The sequence below is a fragment of the Melozone crissalis genome, unplaced genomic scaffold (genome assembly GCF_028551555.1).
Source record: "Melozone crissalis strain CALT ecotype California unplaced genomic scaffold, PUWL_Pcris_2 ptg000034l_1, whole genome shotgun sequence".
In the NCBI taxonomy this organism is placed as follows: Eukaryota; Metazoa; Chordata; class Aves; order Passeriformes; family Passerellidae; genus Melozone; species Melozone crissalis.
The window spans coordinates 24480229-24500197 of record NW_026535812.1 but is presented as its reverse complement, the minus strand read 5'-3'; the positions used below and the strand labels follow the sequence as shown (position 1 = coordinate 24500197).

General features: G+C 50.9%; 2 protein-coding genes across 3 annotated transcripts; one reads left to right on the top strand and one right to left on the bottom strand.

Moving 5' to 3' along the window:
* On the top strand, positions 1-3398 carry LOC128940695 (interleukin-12 subunit alpha-like). The gene is made up of 5 exons (XM_054282303.1): positions 1-318; positions 1236-1343; positions 1455-1496; positions 1619-1723; positions 3141-3398. Exons 1-5 carry the CDS (start codon positions 1-3, stop codon positions 3396-3398), a joined length of 831 nt encoding a protein of 276 aa, XP_054138278.1.
* Positions 3399-4466: 1068 nt separating this feature from the next.
* Positions 4467-17653, bottom strand: CARD8 (caspase recruitment domain family member 8). Of its 2 annotated transcripts, none has more exons than XM_054282745.1 (15): positions 17586-17653; positions 15716-15747; positions 14905-15039; positions 14378-14428; positions 12855-12902; positions 12720-12763; positions 12557-12606; positions 11285-11505; positions 10026-10276; positions 8835-8969; positions 8463-8601; positions 7335-7388; positions 7168-7251; positions 6393-6662; positions 4467-5468 (listed from the first exon to the last, which is right to left on the bottom strand). In XM_054282745.1, the coding sequence occupies exons 1-15, from the start codon at positions 17612-17614 to the stop codon at positions 5449-5451; spliced, it is 1563 nt and encodes a 520-aa protein (XP_054138720.1). In that variant the 5' UTR covers positions 17615-17653; the 3' UTR covers positions 4467-5448. The 2 variants fall into 2 exon arrangements, with proteins under 2 accessions (XP_054138720.1, XP_054138721.1); XM_054282746.1 differs by having other exon boundaries at positions 14905-14979.
* Positions 17654-19969: the final 2316 nt, after the last annotated feature.

Below are 19969 nucleotides of genomic sequence, written 5' to 3'. Positions count from 1 at the left end.
ATGGAGCGGGGCGGCAGCGGCGAGAACGGAATGGAGAGAACCGGGAACGGCACCGGGAGCGGCACCGGGAAAAACTCCGGGAACGGCAGCGGGAGCGGGCAGGCAGCGCCGCCTGGCGGCCGCGGGCGGGCATTGCTGTGCCTGGCGCTGCTGCTGCTGCTGCCCCCGGCCCGGGCCCTGCCCAGCGCGGTGCGGGCACTGACCAGCACGGACCGGGCACTGACCAGCACGGACCGGGCACTGACCGACCCGAAGCGCTGCCTCAACCGCTCCCGGCAGCTCCTGGAGGCCGCCAACGCCGCCCCGCAGCGGCTCAAGGTGCGCGGGGAACGGGACGGGACGGGGAGGATGTGGTGGGCTGGGATGGGGTAGCGGTGGTACCCAGAAGGGCAGGGATGGGGCAGTGGTGGTACCCAGGAGAGTGGGGATGGTACCCAAGAGGGCAGGAATGGAGCAGTGGTGGTACCCAAGAGGGCAGGGATGGAGCAGTGGTGGTACCCAGGAGAGTGGGGATGAGGTCGGTGTCGTACCCAGGAAGGTGGAAATGGGGTAGGGGTAGTACCCAGGAGGGCGGGCATGGGTAGGGATGGTACCCAGGAGGGCGGGGATGGAGCAGTGGTGACACCCAGGAGGGCAGGGATGGGTAGGGATGGCACCAAACCAGGCAGGGATGGAGCAGTGGTGGTACCCAGAGAGGTGGTGAAGGTACACAAAGGCCAGTGAGGAGCAAGTGATGATACCCAGAAAGATGGGGATGGCACCAAGGCAGGCAGGGATGGGTAACTGCGGTGCCCAGGAGGGCAGGGATGGTCCCCAGGCACCAGCTGGGCAACCAGGGGCTGCTGAGAAACCAGGAGGGCAGGGATGGGGCAGTGGTGACACCCAGGAGGGCAGGGATGGGGCAGTGGTGACACCAAACCTGGAAATGCTGGAGCAGTTTTGGTCCCCATGTCAGCAGAGATGGTCCCAGGAGGGCAGGGATGTCCCCAAGATATCAGTGATGGGTCCCCAGGATGTCAGAGATGGTCCTCAGGACATCAGTGATGGTTCCCAGGACACAGTGGTGGCCCCAGGATGTCAGAGATGGTCCCCAAACCATTTCCTGTATTTCATATTTAACCGTGGTCCCCACAGAGCCTCATTCCTGGGGTTCATCTGAGCACAGATACATGAAATTGTGTCTGTGTATCAAATTGTGTCTGCAAGGACCCTTTTTAATTCCCTTTTCACCCCAGGAATCCAACACCCTGGGGTTTGAATGCACGCTCGAGGAGGTGGATCTGCACGACATCACTGAGAACCAGACCAACACCCTCAGAGCCTGCACAGCTGCGGATCCAGGGGTAAAACACAGAGAAATTACAGATGACATTTAAATTTCACCTCATGGTTTCATGGAATTATCATCCACACTCCTGCTAAATCACAAATCTCAATTCTTGTTCAATTTGCAGCCTGGAAATTGCCCAGTCCTGGAAAAATCAACTTTTGATGAGGTAAACAGAAATTTCCAAAAAAACCTCCTTCTTTTCCTCATTGTATGTTAAAAGGAGCAGCAGATTCCCACATTTCCTGACAATTCCATTTATTTCCTGACAATTCTATTTGTTTTTCCCAGGGAAAATGCCTGCAGGGCATCTCTGAGGACGTGAGAGCCTACAGGGCCCAGCTGAGGAGCCTCCCTGACCCCCAGCTGCTGGCAGCCCTCGATGGGATGATGGAGGTGAGGATTCCTGCCCCACGCAGACCCCAAAATTCAGCAACTGGGGAAGGAAAATCTCAATTTCTCCTCCAAATATTGGAATCTAACAGACCTGGGGCACCAAGATGGATTAAAAGTTGATGAATCCAATTTTAGCCTCAGTCTATAAATGCAATCATGAAATGTTTGAAATTTTACCCTATTATTGATAAGATTCAATATTTCAAATTTTAGCCTCAGTCTATTAATGCAATCATGAAATATTTCAAAATTTACCTTATTAATGATCGATTCAATATTTCCAATTTGACCCTCACTCTATTCAGGGTAAAATAAATATTTCAAAATGTACCGTATTAATGCTATCATTACATTTTTCAAATTTTATCCTGTGTCCTTTAGTGCTATCATTGAATACTTCAAAATGTATCCTATTAATGACAAATTAAATATTTCCAATTTCCTCCTCACTCTATTGATAAATTAAATATCCCAAATTTTTTCCTCACTCTATTCACGATAAATTAAATATCCCAAATTTTTCCCTTTTAGTGATAATTTAAACATCCCAGATTTTTCCCTTTTAATGATAATTTAAACATCCCAAGTTTTTCTCTCAGTCTATTTATGACAAATTAGATATGCCAAATTTTTCCCTTTTAATAATTTAAACATCCCAAATTTTTCTCTCATTCTACTTATGACAAATTAAATATCCCAGATTCTTCCCTCACTCTATTCACCATAAATTTAATATCCCAATTTTTCCCTATTAATAATAATTTTAACATCCCAAACTTTTCCCTTTTAATGATAATTTAAACATCAGAAATTTTTCTCTCACTCTATTTACGACAAATCGAATATCCCAAATTTTTCCCTCACTCTATTCACCATAAATTTAATATCATAAAGTTTTCCCTTTAAATGATAATTTAAACATCCCAAATTCTTCCCTCACTTTATTCACGATTAATTAAATATCCCAAATTTTTCCCATTTAATGATAATTTAAACGTCCCAAATTTTTCTCTCAGTCTACTTATGACAAATTAAATATCCGAAATTCTTCCTTCACTCTATTCACGATAAAATTAATATCCCAAATTTTTCTCTCAGTCTATTTATGAGAAATTAAATAACCCAAATTATTCCCTCACTTTATTCACAACAAATTAAATATCCCAAATTTTCCCTATTAATGATAAATAAACCATCCTAAATTTTTCCTCACTCTATTTATGACAAATATCCCAAATTCTTCCCTCACTCTATTCACCATAAATTAAATATCCCAAACTTTTCCCTTTTAATGATACATTAACCATCCCAAATATTTCCCTTGGCCCATCCTTACGTCCCACTCTTGCCGCTTATCCCTGAGGGGGTGAAAATCCCGGGAATTTTTGGGTTTAAGGCGTTTTCCAACCCCCTGCAGGCCCTGGGCAGCAGCACCGGGCAGGTTCTGGAGGCACCATTGGCATCGGGACCATCGGGATTGGGATCAATGGGATCATCGGGACCGTCGGGATCATCGGGATTGGGATCAATGGGATCATCGGGGCCATTGGGACCGTGGGGATCACTGGGATCGGCGCCGTTCGCGGCGCGGCTGCGGCTCTGCGCGACGCTCCAGGCCCTGCGCATCCGCAGCGTCACCATCTCCAGGGTGCTGAGCTTCCTCAGCTCCCCCTGACCCAAACACACACTCAGCACCCACGGGATTCCCACAGGTTGGGCCTTTTAAGCTTTGTTAAATTCCCAGGTTTGGGATTGAAGCTACACCTGAGCACCAAAACGTTCCTGACTCTGATTTATCCGTATTTATTCTGCTGATTGCTCAGGAACCGAGAGCTGCTCATGATAATTCCTTCTCTTGGGGATCCCTTCCAACTCAGGATATCCTATGCCATGGTTTATTTGGGGGGGCATTCCATTCTGCTCCCTGATTTTTATGACGATATTCCTTGATTTGTGATTCCATTCTATTTCATGATTTAGGATGGTATTCCTTCATTTATGATGACATTCCTTCATTTATGATGACATTCCATTCTATTCCATTTTATGATGACATTCCTTGATTTATCTGAGATTCCACTCTATTTCATTATTTATTTATGATGATATTCCTGGATTTATTTATGATATTCCATTCTATTCCCTGATTTATTTATGACGATATTCCTTGATTTATTTATTATTATATTCCTTGATTTATTTATGATTGTAATCCCTGATTTATTTATGATGACATTCCTTCATTTACGATGATATTCCATTCTATCCCCTGATTTATTTATGATGATATTCCCTGATTTATTTATGATTCTACTCTCTGATTTATTTATGATGATACTCCTGGATTTATTTATGATATTCCATTCTATCCCCTGATTTATTTATGATGATATTTCATTCCAGCCCATTATTTATTTATGATATTCTCTATTTATTCTATTTATTGCCTAATAAAATCAAGGTTTCCTTCAAAACCAGGGTGATTTTTTTGTTCCTTGGGATCCACCATGAATCCTTTGCAATACTTTGGATATTGCTGCCATGGGAAGACACCTCCCTGTCATTGGTTTCAAAATCCAAGTTTCCCTCTTGGAAACACCTGGGATGGGGAAGGTGTCCCTGCCCCTGGCAGGGGTTGGAACGGGATGGGAGATTTTGGGATTTCCATCCCCAAAAAACCCCTTGGATGCCCTTGGTGGCTCCTCCAGCTTTTCCAGAGGCTGAGGAACAACTTCCATCCTCCTCCTCTTCCCAGGAAATCAACAACTTCCCAACACTTCATCCAACTAAAACAAAAATCAGAATTCAGATGGAAATAATGGAAATCTTTCCTGTTTAATCCTTATTTTTCAAAAGTATGTTTTCCTTTCCCAAACATACACAGAGGAAGACGATCCCAAGTCTCCCACAGCCTTAAAAACAAGACAGTCCTGGATCTGGTCACTCCTCTCTTCTGCAAGTTCCATTTTTCCCAATTTTCTTCCTATCCTGCAGCACAGGGATTTCAGCTCCTCACATTTTTAAGAACCTAAATTCTATCCAAGTTCGAATAAATCAAGTTTAAAAAAAAATTAAAAAGAAGTATAAAAAGTTTCTCATACAAAAAAAGGAATTACAAAACGTAAAAAACGGAGACAAGCTATACAGAAAAGAGGGGAGAAGAAATTCCACGGGGAAATTCCGAGCTGCCTGGAGTTCACAGTGGTGTTCCCATCTTTGGGAATCTCAGGAAGCAGAACCACAGCTTGACAAGGACTGGATGCACAGGATCTGTACAGTAATTCCACATATACAGTGATTACGCCAAGGAATTTGGTACAAGTTCCGGATTATTCTTCCCTGATCCATGAGAAATCCAATGCACCTCACGATTCTGGCAGTTCAGTGGCTTTGGGAGGGGGTGAGAGGTTCCAGGGGAATTCTTCTCCCTGTTTTTCCCTGAAGGAAATAAAAATCTTTTCCAGGTGATGAAAAAGATCAAGTGGCTTCTCCCAGTGTTTGTGTCCTCCTGGAGCGGCTTTGCCCGGGGGGAAGCCCAGAATTCTGGGATCCAGCTCTCCTGAAAGCCTTGGAAGTGGCTCCTGCCCACACCAAACTCCACTCACGTTTCTCTGGAGGATCCTGGCTGGATTTCCCACCAGGAACATTCCTGAGGATCCCAGGGGAGCAGAATGGTTGGATTGGGAAGCTCCCACCTCCTCCTCCTCTTCCTCCTCCCAGCTGGCTCAGCTCTGAGCCAGGAAACCTGAGGGAAAGGAAAAACACACCTGGATTGTGGGATCTCTGGAAGCTCCTCTCAAACTGAGGGAAATCGGATTTAAAAATCTTTCATTTAAAAAATAAATGTATAAAAAACTCCTTGCCCTGGGACAGCACAAGGCAGTGACACAGAGTCTGAGAGGGAGAGCTCTCCACCTTTTCCAGCCAGGTTCTTTCCAGGGAGAATTAATCATGGAACCAGCAAGTCCTCCATCAGGGAAGGTGTTAATTAACCATTAATTAACCATTCCTGAACTAAAGACCCAAACAGCTCCTCTTGGGACTTCCAGGAAATCCCAAGAACTGCTCTGGACACCCAGGTCATGCTGGGAGTGCTCTCCACACTTGGGGCAAAAATATTCATTTTGTACCCGTCCCTGAGGGACAAAAACACCACGAGAAATGAAGTCACTGCTGGGAGTGGAAGGGAGACAATTCTGACCTCCAGAACAAACAATGCAGTGGTGATTTGGTAAATTCCCTGATGGAATTCCCTGGTGGAATTCCCAACACCAGCTGAGTCAGGATGGATTCAAGGAGCTGCCCCAGGAGCTGAGCTGATACCTTGCAGTGCCTGCAGGATCTCGTAGGTGGTTTTTTCCCCAGGTAAATTCTCTCAGGTAAATTCCCTGATGGAATTCCCAGCGCAGCTGGGTCAGGATGGGTTCATGCCCCAGGAGCTGATACCTTGCAGCACCTGCAGGATCTCATAGGTGGTTTTTTCCCCAGGTAAATTCCCTGATGGAATTCCCAGCGCAGCTGGGTCAGGATGGGTTCATCCCCAGGAGCTGATACCTTGCAGTGCCTGCAGGATCTCGTAGGTGGTTTTTTCCCCAGGTAAATTCTCTCAGGTAAACTCCCTGATGGAATTCCCAACCCCAGATGAGTAAGGATGGGCTCAGGCTGATACCTCGCAGTGCCTGCAGGATCTCGTAGGTGGCTTTTTCCCCCAGGCTCCTCTGCAGAGCCTCTGCAGTGCCCTGGCCCTGCTCCCTGTCTCTCCACTTCCTCAGCAGCAGCAGCTTCTGCATGGTCACGTCGTCCTCCGAGGCGCGGATGTCATCGATGTCCTTCATCTCCATCTGCAGGCACTCGATGGCCATCTCCCTCCAGTGCCGGTCCAGCAGCTTGGCAATCACCAGCAGCTGCTTGTCTGTCAAGCTTTTTGCTCCCATTTCATCTGAAAAACATTGGATTTTCCCCAAAATCCACCCTGAGCCTGCCCTGGCCCAGCCTGAGGCCGTTCCCTCTGCTCCTGTCCCTGTTTCCTGGGATAAGATCCCAAATCCCCCCCCGGCTGTCCCCTCCTGTCAGGAGCTGTGCAGAGCCACAGGGTCCCCCCTGATCCCCCTTTTCTCCAGGCTGAGCCCCTTCCCAGCTCCCTCAGGATTCTCCAGCCTTTTCCCAGCCCCATTCCCTGCCCTGGACACGCTCCAGCCCCTCCAGGTCCTTGTGAGGAACCCAAAAGTGCCCCAGGGCTGGGGGAGCCCCAGCTCAGGGGACAATCACTGACCCAGGACCTCCTTGGCCAGGCCTGGCTCATGTGCAGCCACTGCCACCATCACCCCCAGACACCTTTCCAGCAGCTCTTCCCCAGGCCTGGACCATTCCACAGGGAACAACCTTTGAAATCCGAGCTCAGCTCCAATCCCAGGACACCAAATCCCAGCCAGGCCCTTTCCCACCTGCAGTGCCGCCAGTTTTCTGCTTTTTGCTGTGGAGCCCCTCTTCCTCCAGGATGCTGAGGGCTGGCTTCCTCCTCTTCACACCTGGGGAGGGAGCAGAGGGGCTGTCACTGCTGTCCCTGCTGTCCCTGAGCCCAGGGCTCCCACCCTGCAGGGTCATCACTCACTGCCTGTGCTCCTCTTCTGCTCGTTCTTGTTCTGGTCATAGTGGATCCAATCCCCTGGGGAGGGCAGAGCAGGAAATGTCACTGAGCAATTCCCAGGGCTGGGCCCCAGCTCCAAGAATTCCCAGGGATGAAGCTGGAACCCACAAAAGGTAAATTCCAACCCCTCAGGCTTGACAGAAGGAGATTTTTCCCCTTTTACTGCACGTGCTGCAGCAGGCCCAAACAGGCGAGAGAGACTGCAGGTTATAATGCAATAATATGCAATTTTTTATTATATTATGCAATCCTATGGATGATTTATGGAGTGATATGCAGGGGGGTTGGAACTGAATGGTCTTTAGGTTCCAAATGAAACCATTCCATGAGCAGAGGGATGGAGCAGCCTTGCTGGCAGAGCTGGGATTGTTGGACAGGAGAAGCTTTGGGGTGACCTCATTAGTCACATACACATAATCACATAAGGGATTATATGCAGTGCTTTTGTTAAGAGCTCTGGGAATCGGGGTGTCACAACCCAAATCTGATTCCGACCATACATCCGAGACGATCACGTTTTTATATTCTATCATTATATAACTTTCATGTTAATTATTAAACTTACATTGTTCTATTACATACAAAACATAGCCCCCTTAAATTTCCAATATAGTTTCTCATGATTCTTCTTATGGTTATATAACAATTATATTTAATTACTAAACAATCATCACATCTAACAATTATATCATTTATCATCCTGCTTACACAGGTGCAGTTGATCTGAGAAAACACAAAGCCCGACATTTTCAGAGTTCTATCTTTAACATTTTCAGGGTTCTACTATCAACCTCACTGGGGATTTCCAGTGCCTGGAGGAGCTTCAGGAAACATGGAGAGAGACAATTTCCAAGGGATGGAGGGACAGGACACAGGGGATGGCTCCCAATGCCAGAGGGCAGGGATGGATGGGATTGGGGAAGGAATTCCCTGGCTGGGTGGGCAGCCCTGGCACAGCTGTGGCTGCCTCTGGATCCCTGGCAGTGACACTGGGGCTGGGAGCACCTGGGACAGTGGAAGCGTCCCTGGGTGGCACTGGGTGGGCTCTGAGGTCCTCCCAGCCCTGACCATTCCCCATTCCCAAGCACTCACTCTCTCTCAGCCTGGCTTTCCACACGGTCTCATCCGAGTCCTGCTCCACCAGGGACAGGGTGAAGTCATCAGGCTTCTCCAAATACACCTCAAAGTAACTCTTCAGCTTCAGCAGGGACCCGTCAACAAACTCAATCTCCTGCACAACAGAAATAGAAAATAAACATAGATATTTACATAAAATAAACAAAAGAGAAAGCAACTGGCTGTTGGGAGAGATCCAAACTCCAATTTCCCCAGAGTTTTGCTGTTGACTTTAGCACCAGGATTTCATCCCAGAATTTTAGGGGTCCATGAGGGAAATGGTTCCTCTTTGTGGCCCATTTCCAGGGAAGCTGCAGTGCGGAAGTGAGGGCTGTGCAAGGGACTCACCTCAGGAGTTATTTCAGCCTCTGGCTCACAGATCAGTCTGTACTTCTTTCCTTCCTGCAGCAATTTTTGGCATACAGGGGGCTTTTCAATCTGAACAAATTTCCTTTTTGAGTGTTTTACAGCCTTTGAGATATCCTAGAATTTGAAAACACCATTTCAAGCTTAGTATTTCAATGTTATTCATTTCAGTAAAGGATTTAAAATCTAAAACCTGTGCTCAGGAGGCTCCTTGGGCTGTTCTCTCAGCTTTACAGAACAGCCCTGTAAAAACAGGAAGTTTGCTCCACAAACTTCCCAGAGAGCTGAGGAATAACCACAGTGCTCAAAAAGCATCACTAAACCCCTGCAGCTGTTCTGCCACAGGGGTGAAATGAGGTAAGGGAGTTTGCAAGCTGAGTAAAAGGAAGGTTTTTGTCCCTGTCCTCACTGCAATAGGGTGAATTAAAGTCCTGCTCCTGCCAGAGCTCCTGAATGATCCCACAAACCCAATTTCCTAATTAATAATGTAACCCACTGCAGGGCAAGGCAAATTTTCAAACTGGCAAATTTTCTGAAGCTCTAATTTTATCCAGGGTTACTCCCATGGCCTCTCTTTTCTCTGCTCTCAGAGCTCATTTCTGAGTGACCCTTGCCAGCAGGAGAGCTGACGGCACATGGATGAATCCATTGTCAGCTGCCTTCCCAAATCCCCAAATTTTCACTGGGAACTCCAGCACTGCCCCAGGCAGCCTGTTCCAGTGCTTGCCACCCTTTTCCTGAAGAAATTTTCCCAAATATCCAATCCAAACCTCCTCTGGCACAGCTTGAGGCTGTTTCCTCTTGTTACGTGGCAGAAGCGACTCGGATAAAGAATGGAAATGGAAAAGCTCAGAGAGAGACAATTTACAAGGGATGCAGTGACAGAGAAAAGGGGGAATGGCTTCAAATTCTAAGCCTGCAGGTTTAGATGGGATATTGGGATGGAATTGTCCCTGTGAGGGTGGGGAGGGGCTGGGATTGAATTAGCAGGGAAGCTGTGGCTGCCCCTGGCAGTGCCCAGGGCCAGGCTGGACACCGGGGCTGGAGCAGCCTGGGGCAGTGGACAGTGTCCCTGCCCATCCAGGGGTGGGATGAGATGGAATTCAAGCTGGAGCCAGGAATCCTCACCCACCCACCCACCTAGCCCAGGGGCAGCTCCCATCGGGGCCGTACCTTGATGAAGGAGTCGTTGTTGGTGGCCAGGTAGACCCAGAAGGACAGGGAGGGGTGCTCGTCGATGGCCTTGTAGAGGATGACGGCTCCGTGGTACTGCAGGGGCTCCTGGCTGTGGATCAGGGGCCCCACGGGGGACAGCGAGCTCACCACCCACTTGACGTGCGACGCCGAGAACTCGGCCGAGGGCTCGATGGCCGCGCCACCGCCCTTGATGTGCAGCACCTTGAATGCCACGCCAGAGCCCTGACCTGTGGGGACAGCTGGGTCAGCTGGGGACAGACTGGGGTCAGCTGGGGACAGCCCTGGGGCCAGCTGGGGACAGCCCTGGATCAGCTGGGGACAGATGGGATCAGCCAGGGACACAATGGGATCAGCCAGGGACACCCCTGGGATCAGCTGGGGACAGTCTGGGATCAGCTGGGGACACAACGGGATCAGCCAGGGACACAATGGGATCAGCTGGGGACAGTCTGGGGTCAGCTGGGGACAGCCCTGGGGTCAGCTGGGGACAGCCAGGATCAGCCAGGGACACAATGGGATCAGCTGGGGACAGCCCTGGGATCAGCCAGGGACACAATGGGATCAGTTGGGGACAGCCAGCTGATAACAGAATAATAGAATTATTATTCTAATAATTCCTGCCCTCCCAGAGCAGCCCCCTGCCCTCCCAGAGCAGCTCTTTGAGGGAATCCACAAAATCAGAGGGTTTTGGGAAGGCTGCAAAAGGCAGGCCTCAGATACAGTAGAACTGTGATTACAGTTATGCAGCAGCTCTGAGAATGGTCAGCAGAAAAATTATTTAAACTGTAAAAAAGCACGGACAAACAGAACAATGATCTGTGTATTAACATTTGTCTAGAATAACTCCCTAAGCAACAGAAAGTTTATGTAGGGAGATATTGGGAAGGTTAAAGCTTAAGAATGGAGCTCTGTGGGTTGTCTCTTACAAGCAGGTATTGTATTTGAAATAAGCAAGCACTGTTTAACCAAAGGTATGTGTGCTTATGGTGACTGGATAGAACTGCTGTCAGTGTGCTTTTGCTTTGGTCAAAAAGCTTATAAAGTAAGTTGTAACATTAAGTTTTTTGGCCTGCTGCCTGGAATGTGAGCTGCTGGCATCTTCCCATTGTCATAGCCCTGGAATGAGAGTGATGCTGGACAACAAACAGCTCGAGGTGCTTTCAGCAGCAGCCCCATCTCGTTGGTGTCTGTAAATAGCCCCCCCAGCCAGCAGCAGCCCCTCTGTGCCCACTCACCGCCGAGGCAGAGGCAGTGTGGGAACTGGATGGAGAGCAGCGCGCCGGGCGCCGAGCAGCGCACGTCGAACAGGGGCCCGCCCACGATCCAGGGCGGCTGCACCAGCCGGGCGAACTTGCTCCAGGAGAGCAGGCAGTACGAGATCCTGGCCCTGCCCGTCACCTCGAAGATCAGCCCCGTGCTGCTGCACTGGTAGGAGCCCTCAGCCTCCAGCTGCACCCTGCAGAGACACCAGAGCTCAGCCTGCAACTGCCCCAGGGACTCCCTCCTGCTTTATCACAGCCCAATGCATGCTCCAGGCTGCTTTGGGGCTGCCAGAAACGGCTCAGGGCTCGCCCAGCCTATGCAAAAGGAGAGTTTTGCATAAAACTTCCTGTGCCAGGAGCTGCCCTCATGCAAAGGGCGCAGGCATCTTTTATGAAAAATCCTTTCCTTTAAGATTTTTTCTTCTTGATAAGCTGAGAGGCCTCAGGAACAAAATGTGAACAATGGTTATCTGCTGCTGTGGAATGCAACAGGTGCATCTGGGATTGGTCTCATGAGGTTGTTTCTAATTAATGGCCAATCACAGTCAGCTGGCTCAGACTCTCTCTCTGAGCCACAAACCTTTGTTATTCATTCCTTTCTATTCTATTCTATTCTATTCTATTCTATTCTATTCTATTCTATTCTATTCTATTCCATTCCATTCTTAGCTAGACTTCTCAGATGAAGCCTTTTCTTCTATTCTTTTAGTATAGTTTTAATGTAATATATATCATAAAATAATAAATCAAGCCTTCTGAAACATGGAGTCAGATCCTCATCTCTTCCCTCACCATAAGACCCCCGTGAGCACTGTCACACACAGTGACATGTCCAGTGTTCCCTGTGGGTAACACCCACACCCAGCAGACACATCCTGCAGGGACATCCCCCAGGGCACACAGAGGGGGGACAGTGCTGCATCCCAGGAAAATGCAGGGCTAAAGGGGAGGGTGAACAGGGCAAGATGCCTCCTGTGCAGCCAGGCTGAAATAAGCACATGAAAATGGGCCTGTGCTCATTACTGCAGCAGGACGAGGCAGCATCCTGAAAACCCTCCCAGGAGTTGTCTTGGACCAGGATCTGGAGGCAGCACAGGCTCTAAACTGTGATTTTTAAGGATTTATACCTCCAGTATAGATCCAAATGCATTTGTGCAGCAAATGAGCTGTTTGCCCACCCAAAGACTGAAGCACCTTGGTGAGAACAATGTAAACTCAAACCCATTACATTAAAAAAATTCATACATGAATTGTCCTCCAGCAAGTCTCCTGGGGGTCACTTGCTCCTTCTGGTCCTGGAAATAGATTTAAAAAAAAAAATCTTTAAAAAGGTGAGGAGGGAGCAGAATTACAGTTTGCAAATGATCTCATGCAAAGTAAGTGGGTGTTTCTTTCCCCACAAACGTACATTTTCATTCCTGCAGTGCTCACAGGGTGGCAAGCAGCTCCCTCCTAGTGGGAAAAGAGAAAGATGAGCTCATGAAAAGCCAAGTAATTAAACAGCCAGGAATAAAAGAAAAGCCCTCAGGAGATCTGTTCCTACCTGACTCATTGCAGTAAGGTGGGGATTCCTTCTCCTCCTGTTCTTCATCTAGGGAAAAGGAGTTTGGAGTAAATATCTCACTATCCAGGAGGTTTCTGCTCCCACATTCACCCAGGACAACCCCACAACTCCATTTGTCTAAATCCACCTTAGGAGAACATTCCCGAGTCCTTGCAGGCTTTGCACAGCCTGGGGGTGAGGCTGAACATCAGGATACAAATTTGCCAAAAGCTCCTAAACTGCCCAAACTCCTGCGACTTTTCACAGGGGCTAAACAAAGATTTACCCTGGGGCGAGCCCTGTGGTGCCAAGGACAAAGTTCAGCCCCCAGCACGGAAACTGGGAACAGCTTTCCCAAAAAACCACCACATTGCCTGCAGGGTGTTTGTCCCCAGAATGATCTGAAAGTGCCTGGATTCTCCTGGCTGGACCCAGCAGGATGGAATTGCAGCAGAGCTGAGACCTCAGGCCAAAGGCTGTGTCCTGAGGGCTGATCTGGGAGCAGGGGAGGGGCAGAGCTGCAGGATCAGCTGCTTCCCCATCCCAGGCCAAAGGGATGCTGGAGCTGTCCCAGCTACCCTGGAACCCCAATCCCCCCTGGGATAAGGGCTGGGAGAGGCAGGAAGGCAGCAGCCAGCCCTGGCTGTGTGCCCCAGCCTCAGCAGGGCTGGAACAGCCCCAGGAACACTCCCAGCTCTGGGAGCTCCTCATTCCCAGCCCTCATTTCCTAGGGATGCTCTCCAGCAGCTCCTTTTCCCTAAGAGATGGAGCTGCAGGCTGGGCCAGCCTGGAATCCTTCCTGCCTTCCTGCTGCTGGGCAGGGGAAACAGGCACAACAAACCACCCTGACCCACAGCCTTCCTCCACCCCACCCCTCTGCATCTGCCCAGCAAAACCACTGGGATTGTTAAATTATCAGTGTTACATAAAACCAGCACAACTGCTGGCAGCAGATCCATGGAAGCACAAACCCACCGACAGCAAACACTTCCTTTCATTATTTTCCTGTCCATCCTGTTTGGCCAGTTCTGTTGCCAACTTTTGAGGAAATTTATGGCCTCTTGGTATTTGGAAAACTGCTGTGGTGTAAAAATATCCGTGGGTATTGTGTCTGGGGTGCTGTGTCTGCATGGTGAAAGCAGCACGAGCTGCTGCCCTTTGATCAGTGATAGGAAACCACTGCATCCCAAATAAATTAATGGGAAAGCAATCAGAGCTAGCATTCCCTAATAACTGTGAGGTTATACCCAGGAGAAGCAGCTGGTTTAAACTGAACAGCAGTTTTTAAAAAGCAAACAGAAAAATAAATCACAATGTTCTGCTCACCTGACTCCTCTCCCAAGCTGCTGCTCTTTGATCATTGACAGAAAATCACTGGCTCCCAAAAAAATTAATGGGAAAGCAATCAGAGCTAACATTCCCTAATAACTGTGAGGTTATACCCAGGAGAAGCAGCTGGTTTACACTGAACATCAGTTGTAAAAAAGGGATTACAGGTAAATAAATCACAATGTCCTGCTCACCTGACTCCTCTTCTGAGCTGCTGCTGGAGCTGTCTTCAGAACTGGCTTCTCCTTAAAAACAGGCACAGGTGGAATGTGAGTCCAGGATCCACCCAGAGGTTTGGATCCATCAGGCCAGGCAGCAGGTTAGAGAATGGAACAGAAAACAAAGAGCTACAGAGGCAGGAAAAACATCAAATCCCAAATCCCACACCAGGGGAGATTTGGAGTCACCCAGGCCCTTCTGAAGGCTGCTCAGAATATTGAATTCTCCTGTTTTACACAACCTGGGGTAATTCTGGAGCTCCACCCACGGCACATCCCAGTTAAATTGTGGTTTCCCAAGGCAGGTGGGAGCAGCCTTGGTGGGAGCTGCGTGTCCCACCAGTTGTGACTCGTGTGGAGGCACCAATTAATTACTCCTACAAACGTCATTTGGGGAGAAACCAGCACTGGGAAGGCAGGGATGTGTTTGGGGATGTGGCTGGGGGGAAATGTGGGATGCAGGAGTGAGGAAATCCCAAATCCCTGAGCCATGGTGGGCTCACCCTCGGGCTGCTCCTCGGCCGATCCCGATGATCCCGATGATCCCAATGATCCCTCCATGCCATTGGGTGTCACCTCTGCAAGGGAAAGGCAGGGAGGAAGAGTTGGAGAGGGATTTAACTCCTCTCTTGTCAATTCTGCACTCAGAGAAAGGGAATAAATAACAAAAGAGCAGGCATTTTAAAACCCAGCATAAAAACCAAAGGGATCCATAAACAAAGGGCTTACACCAAGGGTTTAAAGCCAGTTAGAGAATTCCCATTCCAAGGATGGGCATTACCCAAATTCCCTGTACCTTCTCAACTGGTTATAAAGCCCATTATAGAATTTCCATTCCCAAGGATGGGCATTTCCCAAGATCAGTGTACTTTTCAATTGTTTTGTAAAACCCATTATAGAATTCCCATTCCCATACCAAAGGAAGGGCATTTCCCAAAACCCTTGTACATTTTCAACTGGTTTTTAAAGCCAATTTTAGAATCCCATTCCCATTCCAAAAGATGGGCACTTCCCAAGATCCCTGTACCTTTCCAACTGGTTTTTAAAGCCAGTTTCAGAATTCCCATTCTTGAGGATGGGCATTTCCCCAGATCAGTGTACTTTTCAATTGTTTCTTAAAGCCCATTATAGAATTCCCATTCTCATACCAAAGGATAAGCATTTCCCAGAATTAGCGTACTTTTCAACTGGATTTAAGGCCAGTTTCCAAATTCCCATTCCAAAGGATGGGCACTTCTGAAGATCCCTGTACCTTTCCAGCTGGATTTAAAGCCAGTTTCAGAATTCCCACTCCCCTTCCCAAAGCCCCTGTACCTTTTTCATCGGAGGAGAGGGACTCAGCCCCGCTGGAAGACAAAAGCAGGCACAGGTGAGAGCTCTGCCAGCCCTCCCCACCCCAGAGCATTGCCAGCTCCCTCCCCTGGCACCGCTCCCAGCCCCGGGAATCCAGGGGATAGATTGGGGCTGGGCATTCCCCATTCCCCTCCTGCAGCACCAGCCCTGCCCTGGCTCCCTGCTGGCACTCTGGGCACACCTGGACACAATTCCCACTGGCACCAGCTCCTGCTCCCAGCCCTTTGTGCCAAGCACCAGGAGCCCGTGCCAGTGCCCGTTGGATTTGGGAGCAATCCAAGCAATCCCCAGGCAGGCAGGAGACCCAGATAGATAAACTCTGCTCTCCAGCACAGCCATCTGTGGCAAACCCACAAATCCTGCTTGGAAACTTTTTCCAGGAGCTCCACGACATCTGCCAGGCAGAGCCAGCAAGGAAAGCTGCCCTGAGGAAGGGGATGGCCCTGGGTGCAGCCACCATAAAGCAGCAGGTGACATCCAGCTCACTGCACTGGTGGCACCAGGAAATCTCCCAGAGCCTCCACCCTGCCCAGGTGGAGAAGCATCCAGCAGGTTTTTTTTGAGCTGTGAAGGTCACAGTGCAATCCCAGAGATGCTGGGGATGGTGAAGCTGAAATGTGGGAGCTGCTGAGCTCTGGGGGCTGATTTTGGCCACCCTGGGAGCTCCTGGAGTGCCCCTTGAATGAGTGGGCATCACCACACTGGGGCCCCTCAGCCCCAGAATTGAAAAAGGAGTAAATAGATGGGAATGGCAGAGGCAGGAAAATCAATGAGTGAGGATTCCTGAGCAGCTCAGCTGGGGGTCCTGGCAAAGCACAGCAAAGGGGCTGCAAAACTTTCTGGGTCAAGGGCAGGAAGAAGTGGGAAAGCTTTTGCCCCACAAGAAATTACACAACAGTTTGCTCTTCCAAACTGCATCTTGGAGGAAAAAAAAAAAAAAAAAAAAAAAAAAAGAGTAAATTTATTTATCTGGAGGATTTGGATGCTGCCCAGGGCCGGCAGCCGCGCCAGGCAGTGTTTGTGCAACCCTTCAACCCTTCCACCAAGTGCTGGCTTGCTAAGATCGGCATCGCTTCCCTCCAGCCCCTCCAGCTGCATGCATTTCCCTCCTCCCGCGCTGGCAAACGGCGCAGAACGGGGCGGGGAGGAGGGAGAAAACACAGAAACAACAGCGCAGCGAGCGGGCCGGCGGGCACGGCGCTAACAAATAAATAACTGTAACCACGGGCTGGGAACGGGCACGGCGGCTGCCGGCGCGATAAACGCTCGGGCAGATAAACACAAGAACCGCGCTCCGGGCTGCGGCAGCACCGGAGCACCGGGGAGAGCCCGGGGGGAGCCCGGGGGGAGCCGGGGCGGAGCGGGAGCCGCGCTTTGTCTGCGGCGGCGGCGGCGGCGGCGGCGGAGCGGCCCCGGCTCGGAGCGAGCCCCGCTGCAGGTGCACGGCCGGGATGGGCACCCGCGCCCACCGGGACGGGCCGGGCACGGCAGGGACCCTCCGGTGCCCCGGGAACGGCGGTCGGGAGGGGATGGAGGATGCGGGGATGCAGGTGGGTGGGGGATGGGAGGATGCGGGGGCGGGGCTGGGGGGACATCGGGACGGGCAGGGGGACATGGGGAGGGTGTAGAGGGTGCAGGGGGACATTGGGGGGGTGCAGGGGGACAGCGGGAGGGTGCAGGGGGACAGCGGGAGGCGGCAATAGCGGGCAGGGTGGCGGGGAGGGCGCGCAGGGCGCGCAGCCGCGGGCGGGCGGAGGGTCCGGGGAGCTCTCGGGGGGTCCGGGGGGCGCAGCGAGCCCAGTTCGGTCCGGCTCGGCCCAGCCCCGCTCACCTGTCGGGCTCCGGAGCCGGGCCGGACATCGCAGCGGCGGCACCGAGCGGGAATCGGCCGCGTCCTGCCGCGTGGGGGGCGGGGCCAGCGGGACACGCCCCCGGACACGCCCCCGGACATGCCCCCGGACATGCCCCCGACGCTCCCCCATCGGTGTCCGTCGCCCCTCGGTGTGGGTACGGACACAGCCGCCGTAATTCATTAATAAATTCATTAATGTAACTCATAAATAAACAGATAAAAATTCATCATGTCGAAAAAATTCATAATGTCAAAAAATTAATAATGTTTAAAAATTCATAATTCAAATAAAAATTAATAACGTAATTCATTAGTAAACAGATAGTTTTCATGTTCTGGGCGCGTTCCGTGTTAATTATTAGGATATTTGTGTTGTTACACGTATTGTAATGATTTGGGTGGGAAGGGACAGCAAAGCTCGTCCCGTGTCACCCCCCTGCCACGGGCAGGGACGATTTCCATGGATCAGGTTGCTCCAAGCCGTGTCCAACCTGGCCGGGGACACGTCAGGATCTGCCTGCTACTGGCGGAGCTGCTTAGGGGGGAAAAAAAAAAAAGGTTAAAATAAAAGAGAGGGGAAAAAAACCAGCCCAAACCTGCAGCACATTCAGACTTTTTTATTTATCTTAAAAAAAAAAAAAAAGGAGGGGGATAAAAAGGGGAATAAAAAAGGGAATAAAAGCCTCTTAACCAGAAGCGTTTTGAAGCTCCCGGAGCCCCTCAGCAGTGCAATCAATCCCGGAGCCCCAGCAGCGTTGGGCACACACCTGCCCCCAGCCCGCAGTCCCTGGGAGAGGGGAATTCCGGAGCTGCAGGCAGGGAAAGCCCCTCACACCCCTCACACCCCTCACACCCCTCACGGCCCTCACAGCCCTCAGACCCCTCGCACCCCTCACACCCCTCACACCCCTCACGGCCCTCACAGCCCTCAGACCCCTCGCACCCCTCACACCCCTCACACCCCTCACGGCCCTCACAGCCCTCAGACCCCTTGCACCTCTCACATCCCTCGCACCCCTCACACCCCTCGCACCCCTCACACCCCTCACGGCCCTCGCACCCCTCACACCCCTCACGGCCTTCGCACCCCTCGCACCCCTCACACCCCTCGCACCCCTCACACCCCTCAGACCCCTCGCACCCCTCACACCCCTCAGACCCCTTGCACCTCACACCCCTCAGACCCCTTGCATCCCTCACACCCCTCGCACCCCTCACACCCCTCAGACCCCTTGCATCCCTCACACCCCTCACACCCCTCACACCCCTCACACCCCTCGCACCCCTCACACCCCTCAGACCCCTTGCACCACACACCCCTCAGACCCCTTGCATCCCTCACACCCCTTGCACCCCTCACAGCCCTCACGGCCCTCACACCCCTGACCCAGCCCCGGCTCCTCCCAGGCCGGGAACACCCCCCCAAAGTCTCCCGTGTTTGTGCCCCTTGGGAAGGGGGGCTCAGGTGTGGGTTTGGGGTATTTCCCTCATTCCAGGAGCTGATCCAGCCCCATTCCATAGCTCAGCATCACCCCCATCCCCTGTGCTGACCCCAAAGCTGCTCTGGGTGCGGGGGGCTCTGGGGGGACCCTTTGTGAGCCTGCCCAGGGCCCAGAACAGAAAGGAAAATAATCTCTATAAACAAATGTAAGTGCTTGAGCAAACACAGAACGCTGCTCCCGGCGCCTCCCAAGGGCTCAGCTCCCAGCTCCTGGGAATATTCCACATTTGGAGCCCCCTCAGTTCTGCTCTTCACCCCAAATCCCACCCTCTGCAGCCTCAGAACACCAAACACTTGTGGAAAATCCATATTCCCTGGAAATTCCGTGTGCAGGGCTCATAGGAACCAGCTGGGCTGCAAAGAGGGGTGTAAAACTGATGGAAACCCAAACAAATAAACCAATTTTGGGTGGGAGACCCTGGAAAGTGACTGAAGGGGTCGGTTTGGGGAGAGGGGGGAGTGCCAGGGAAGGAAATCCCCTGCAAACAACTGCAAATCCAGCCTGGAACAAACTGAAGGAAATGGGAAAAGTTCATGGCACAGCGACAGTTGGGAGTAAATAATCACCCAGGATGGAGAATAAATAAGGAAAGGAAAGGAAAGAAAAGCCAGGAGGGCAGGTGGGGTTACTCAGGAGGGTTTTGTTTTCCCAGCTCCAGCCCTGGGATGCTGCTGGGAGCTTCCCAAGCGTGGCCGAGCCGTCGTTTTGCAGCTTTTCCAGGCGGCCCCAGGCGGAGGGTGATGCAATAAACATCCCGTGAGCTGTCACTGCCCGGGGTCTGCGGGGTCACCAAAGCTCAGCCCAAACCTCTCCAATTCCCAGTCTTCCTCTGAGAAATCCCAATTCAGAATTTTCCTCCAA

Coding starts and splice junctions, on each gene's coding strand:
- LOC128940695 (XM_054282303.1), top strand. CDS start 1: ATGGAGCGGGGCGGCAGCGGCGAGAACGGAATGGAGAGAACCGGGAAC. Junction 1,344..1,454: donor GCACAGCTGCGGATCCAGGG/GTAAAACACAGA, acceptor TTCAATTTGCAG/CCTGGAAATTGCCCAGTCCT. Junction 1,724..3,140: donor CCCTCGATGGGATGATGGAG/GTGAGGATTCCT, acceptor AACCCCCTGCAG/GCCCTGGGCAGCAGCACCGG.
- CARD8 (XM_054282745.1), bottom strand. CDS start 17,614: ATGTCCGGCCCGGCTCCGGAGCCCGACAG. Junction 12,903..14,377: donor CAGCTCAGAAGAGGAGTCAG/GTGAGCAGGACA, acceptor CCTTTTCCCTAG/ATGAAGAACAGGAGGAGAAG. Junction 6,663..7,167: donor GAAAACTGGCGGCACTGCAG/GTGGGAAAGGGC, acceptor AATGTTTTTCAG/ATGAAATGGGAGCAAAAAGC.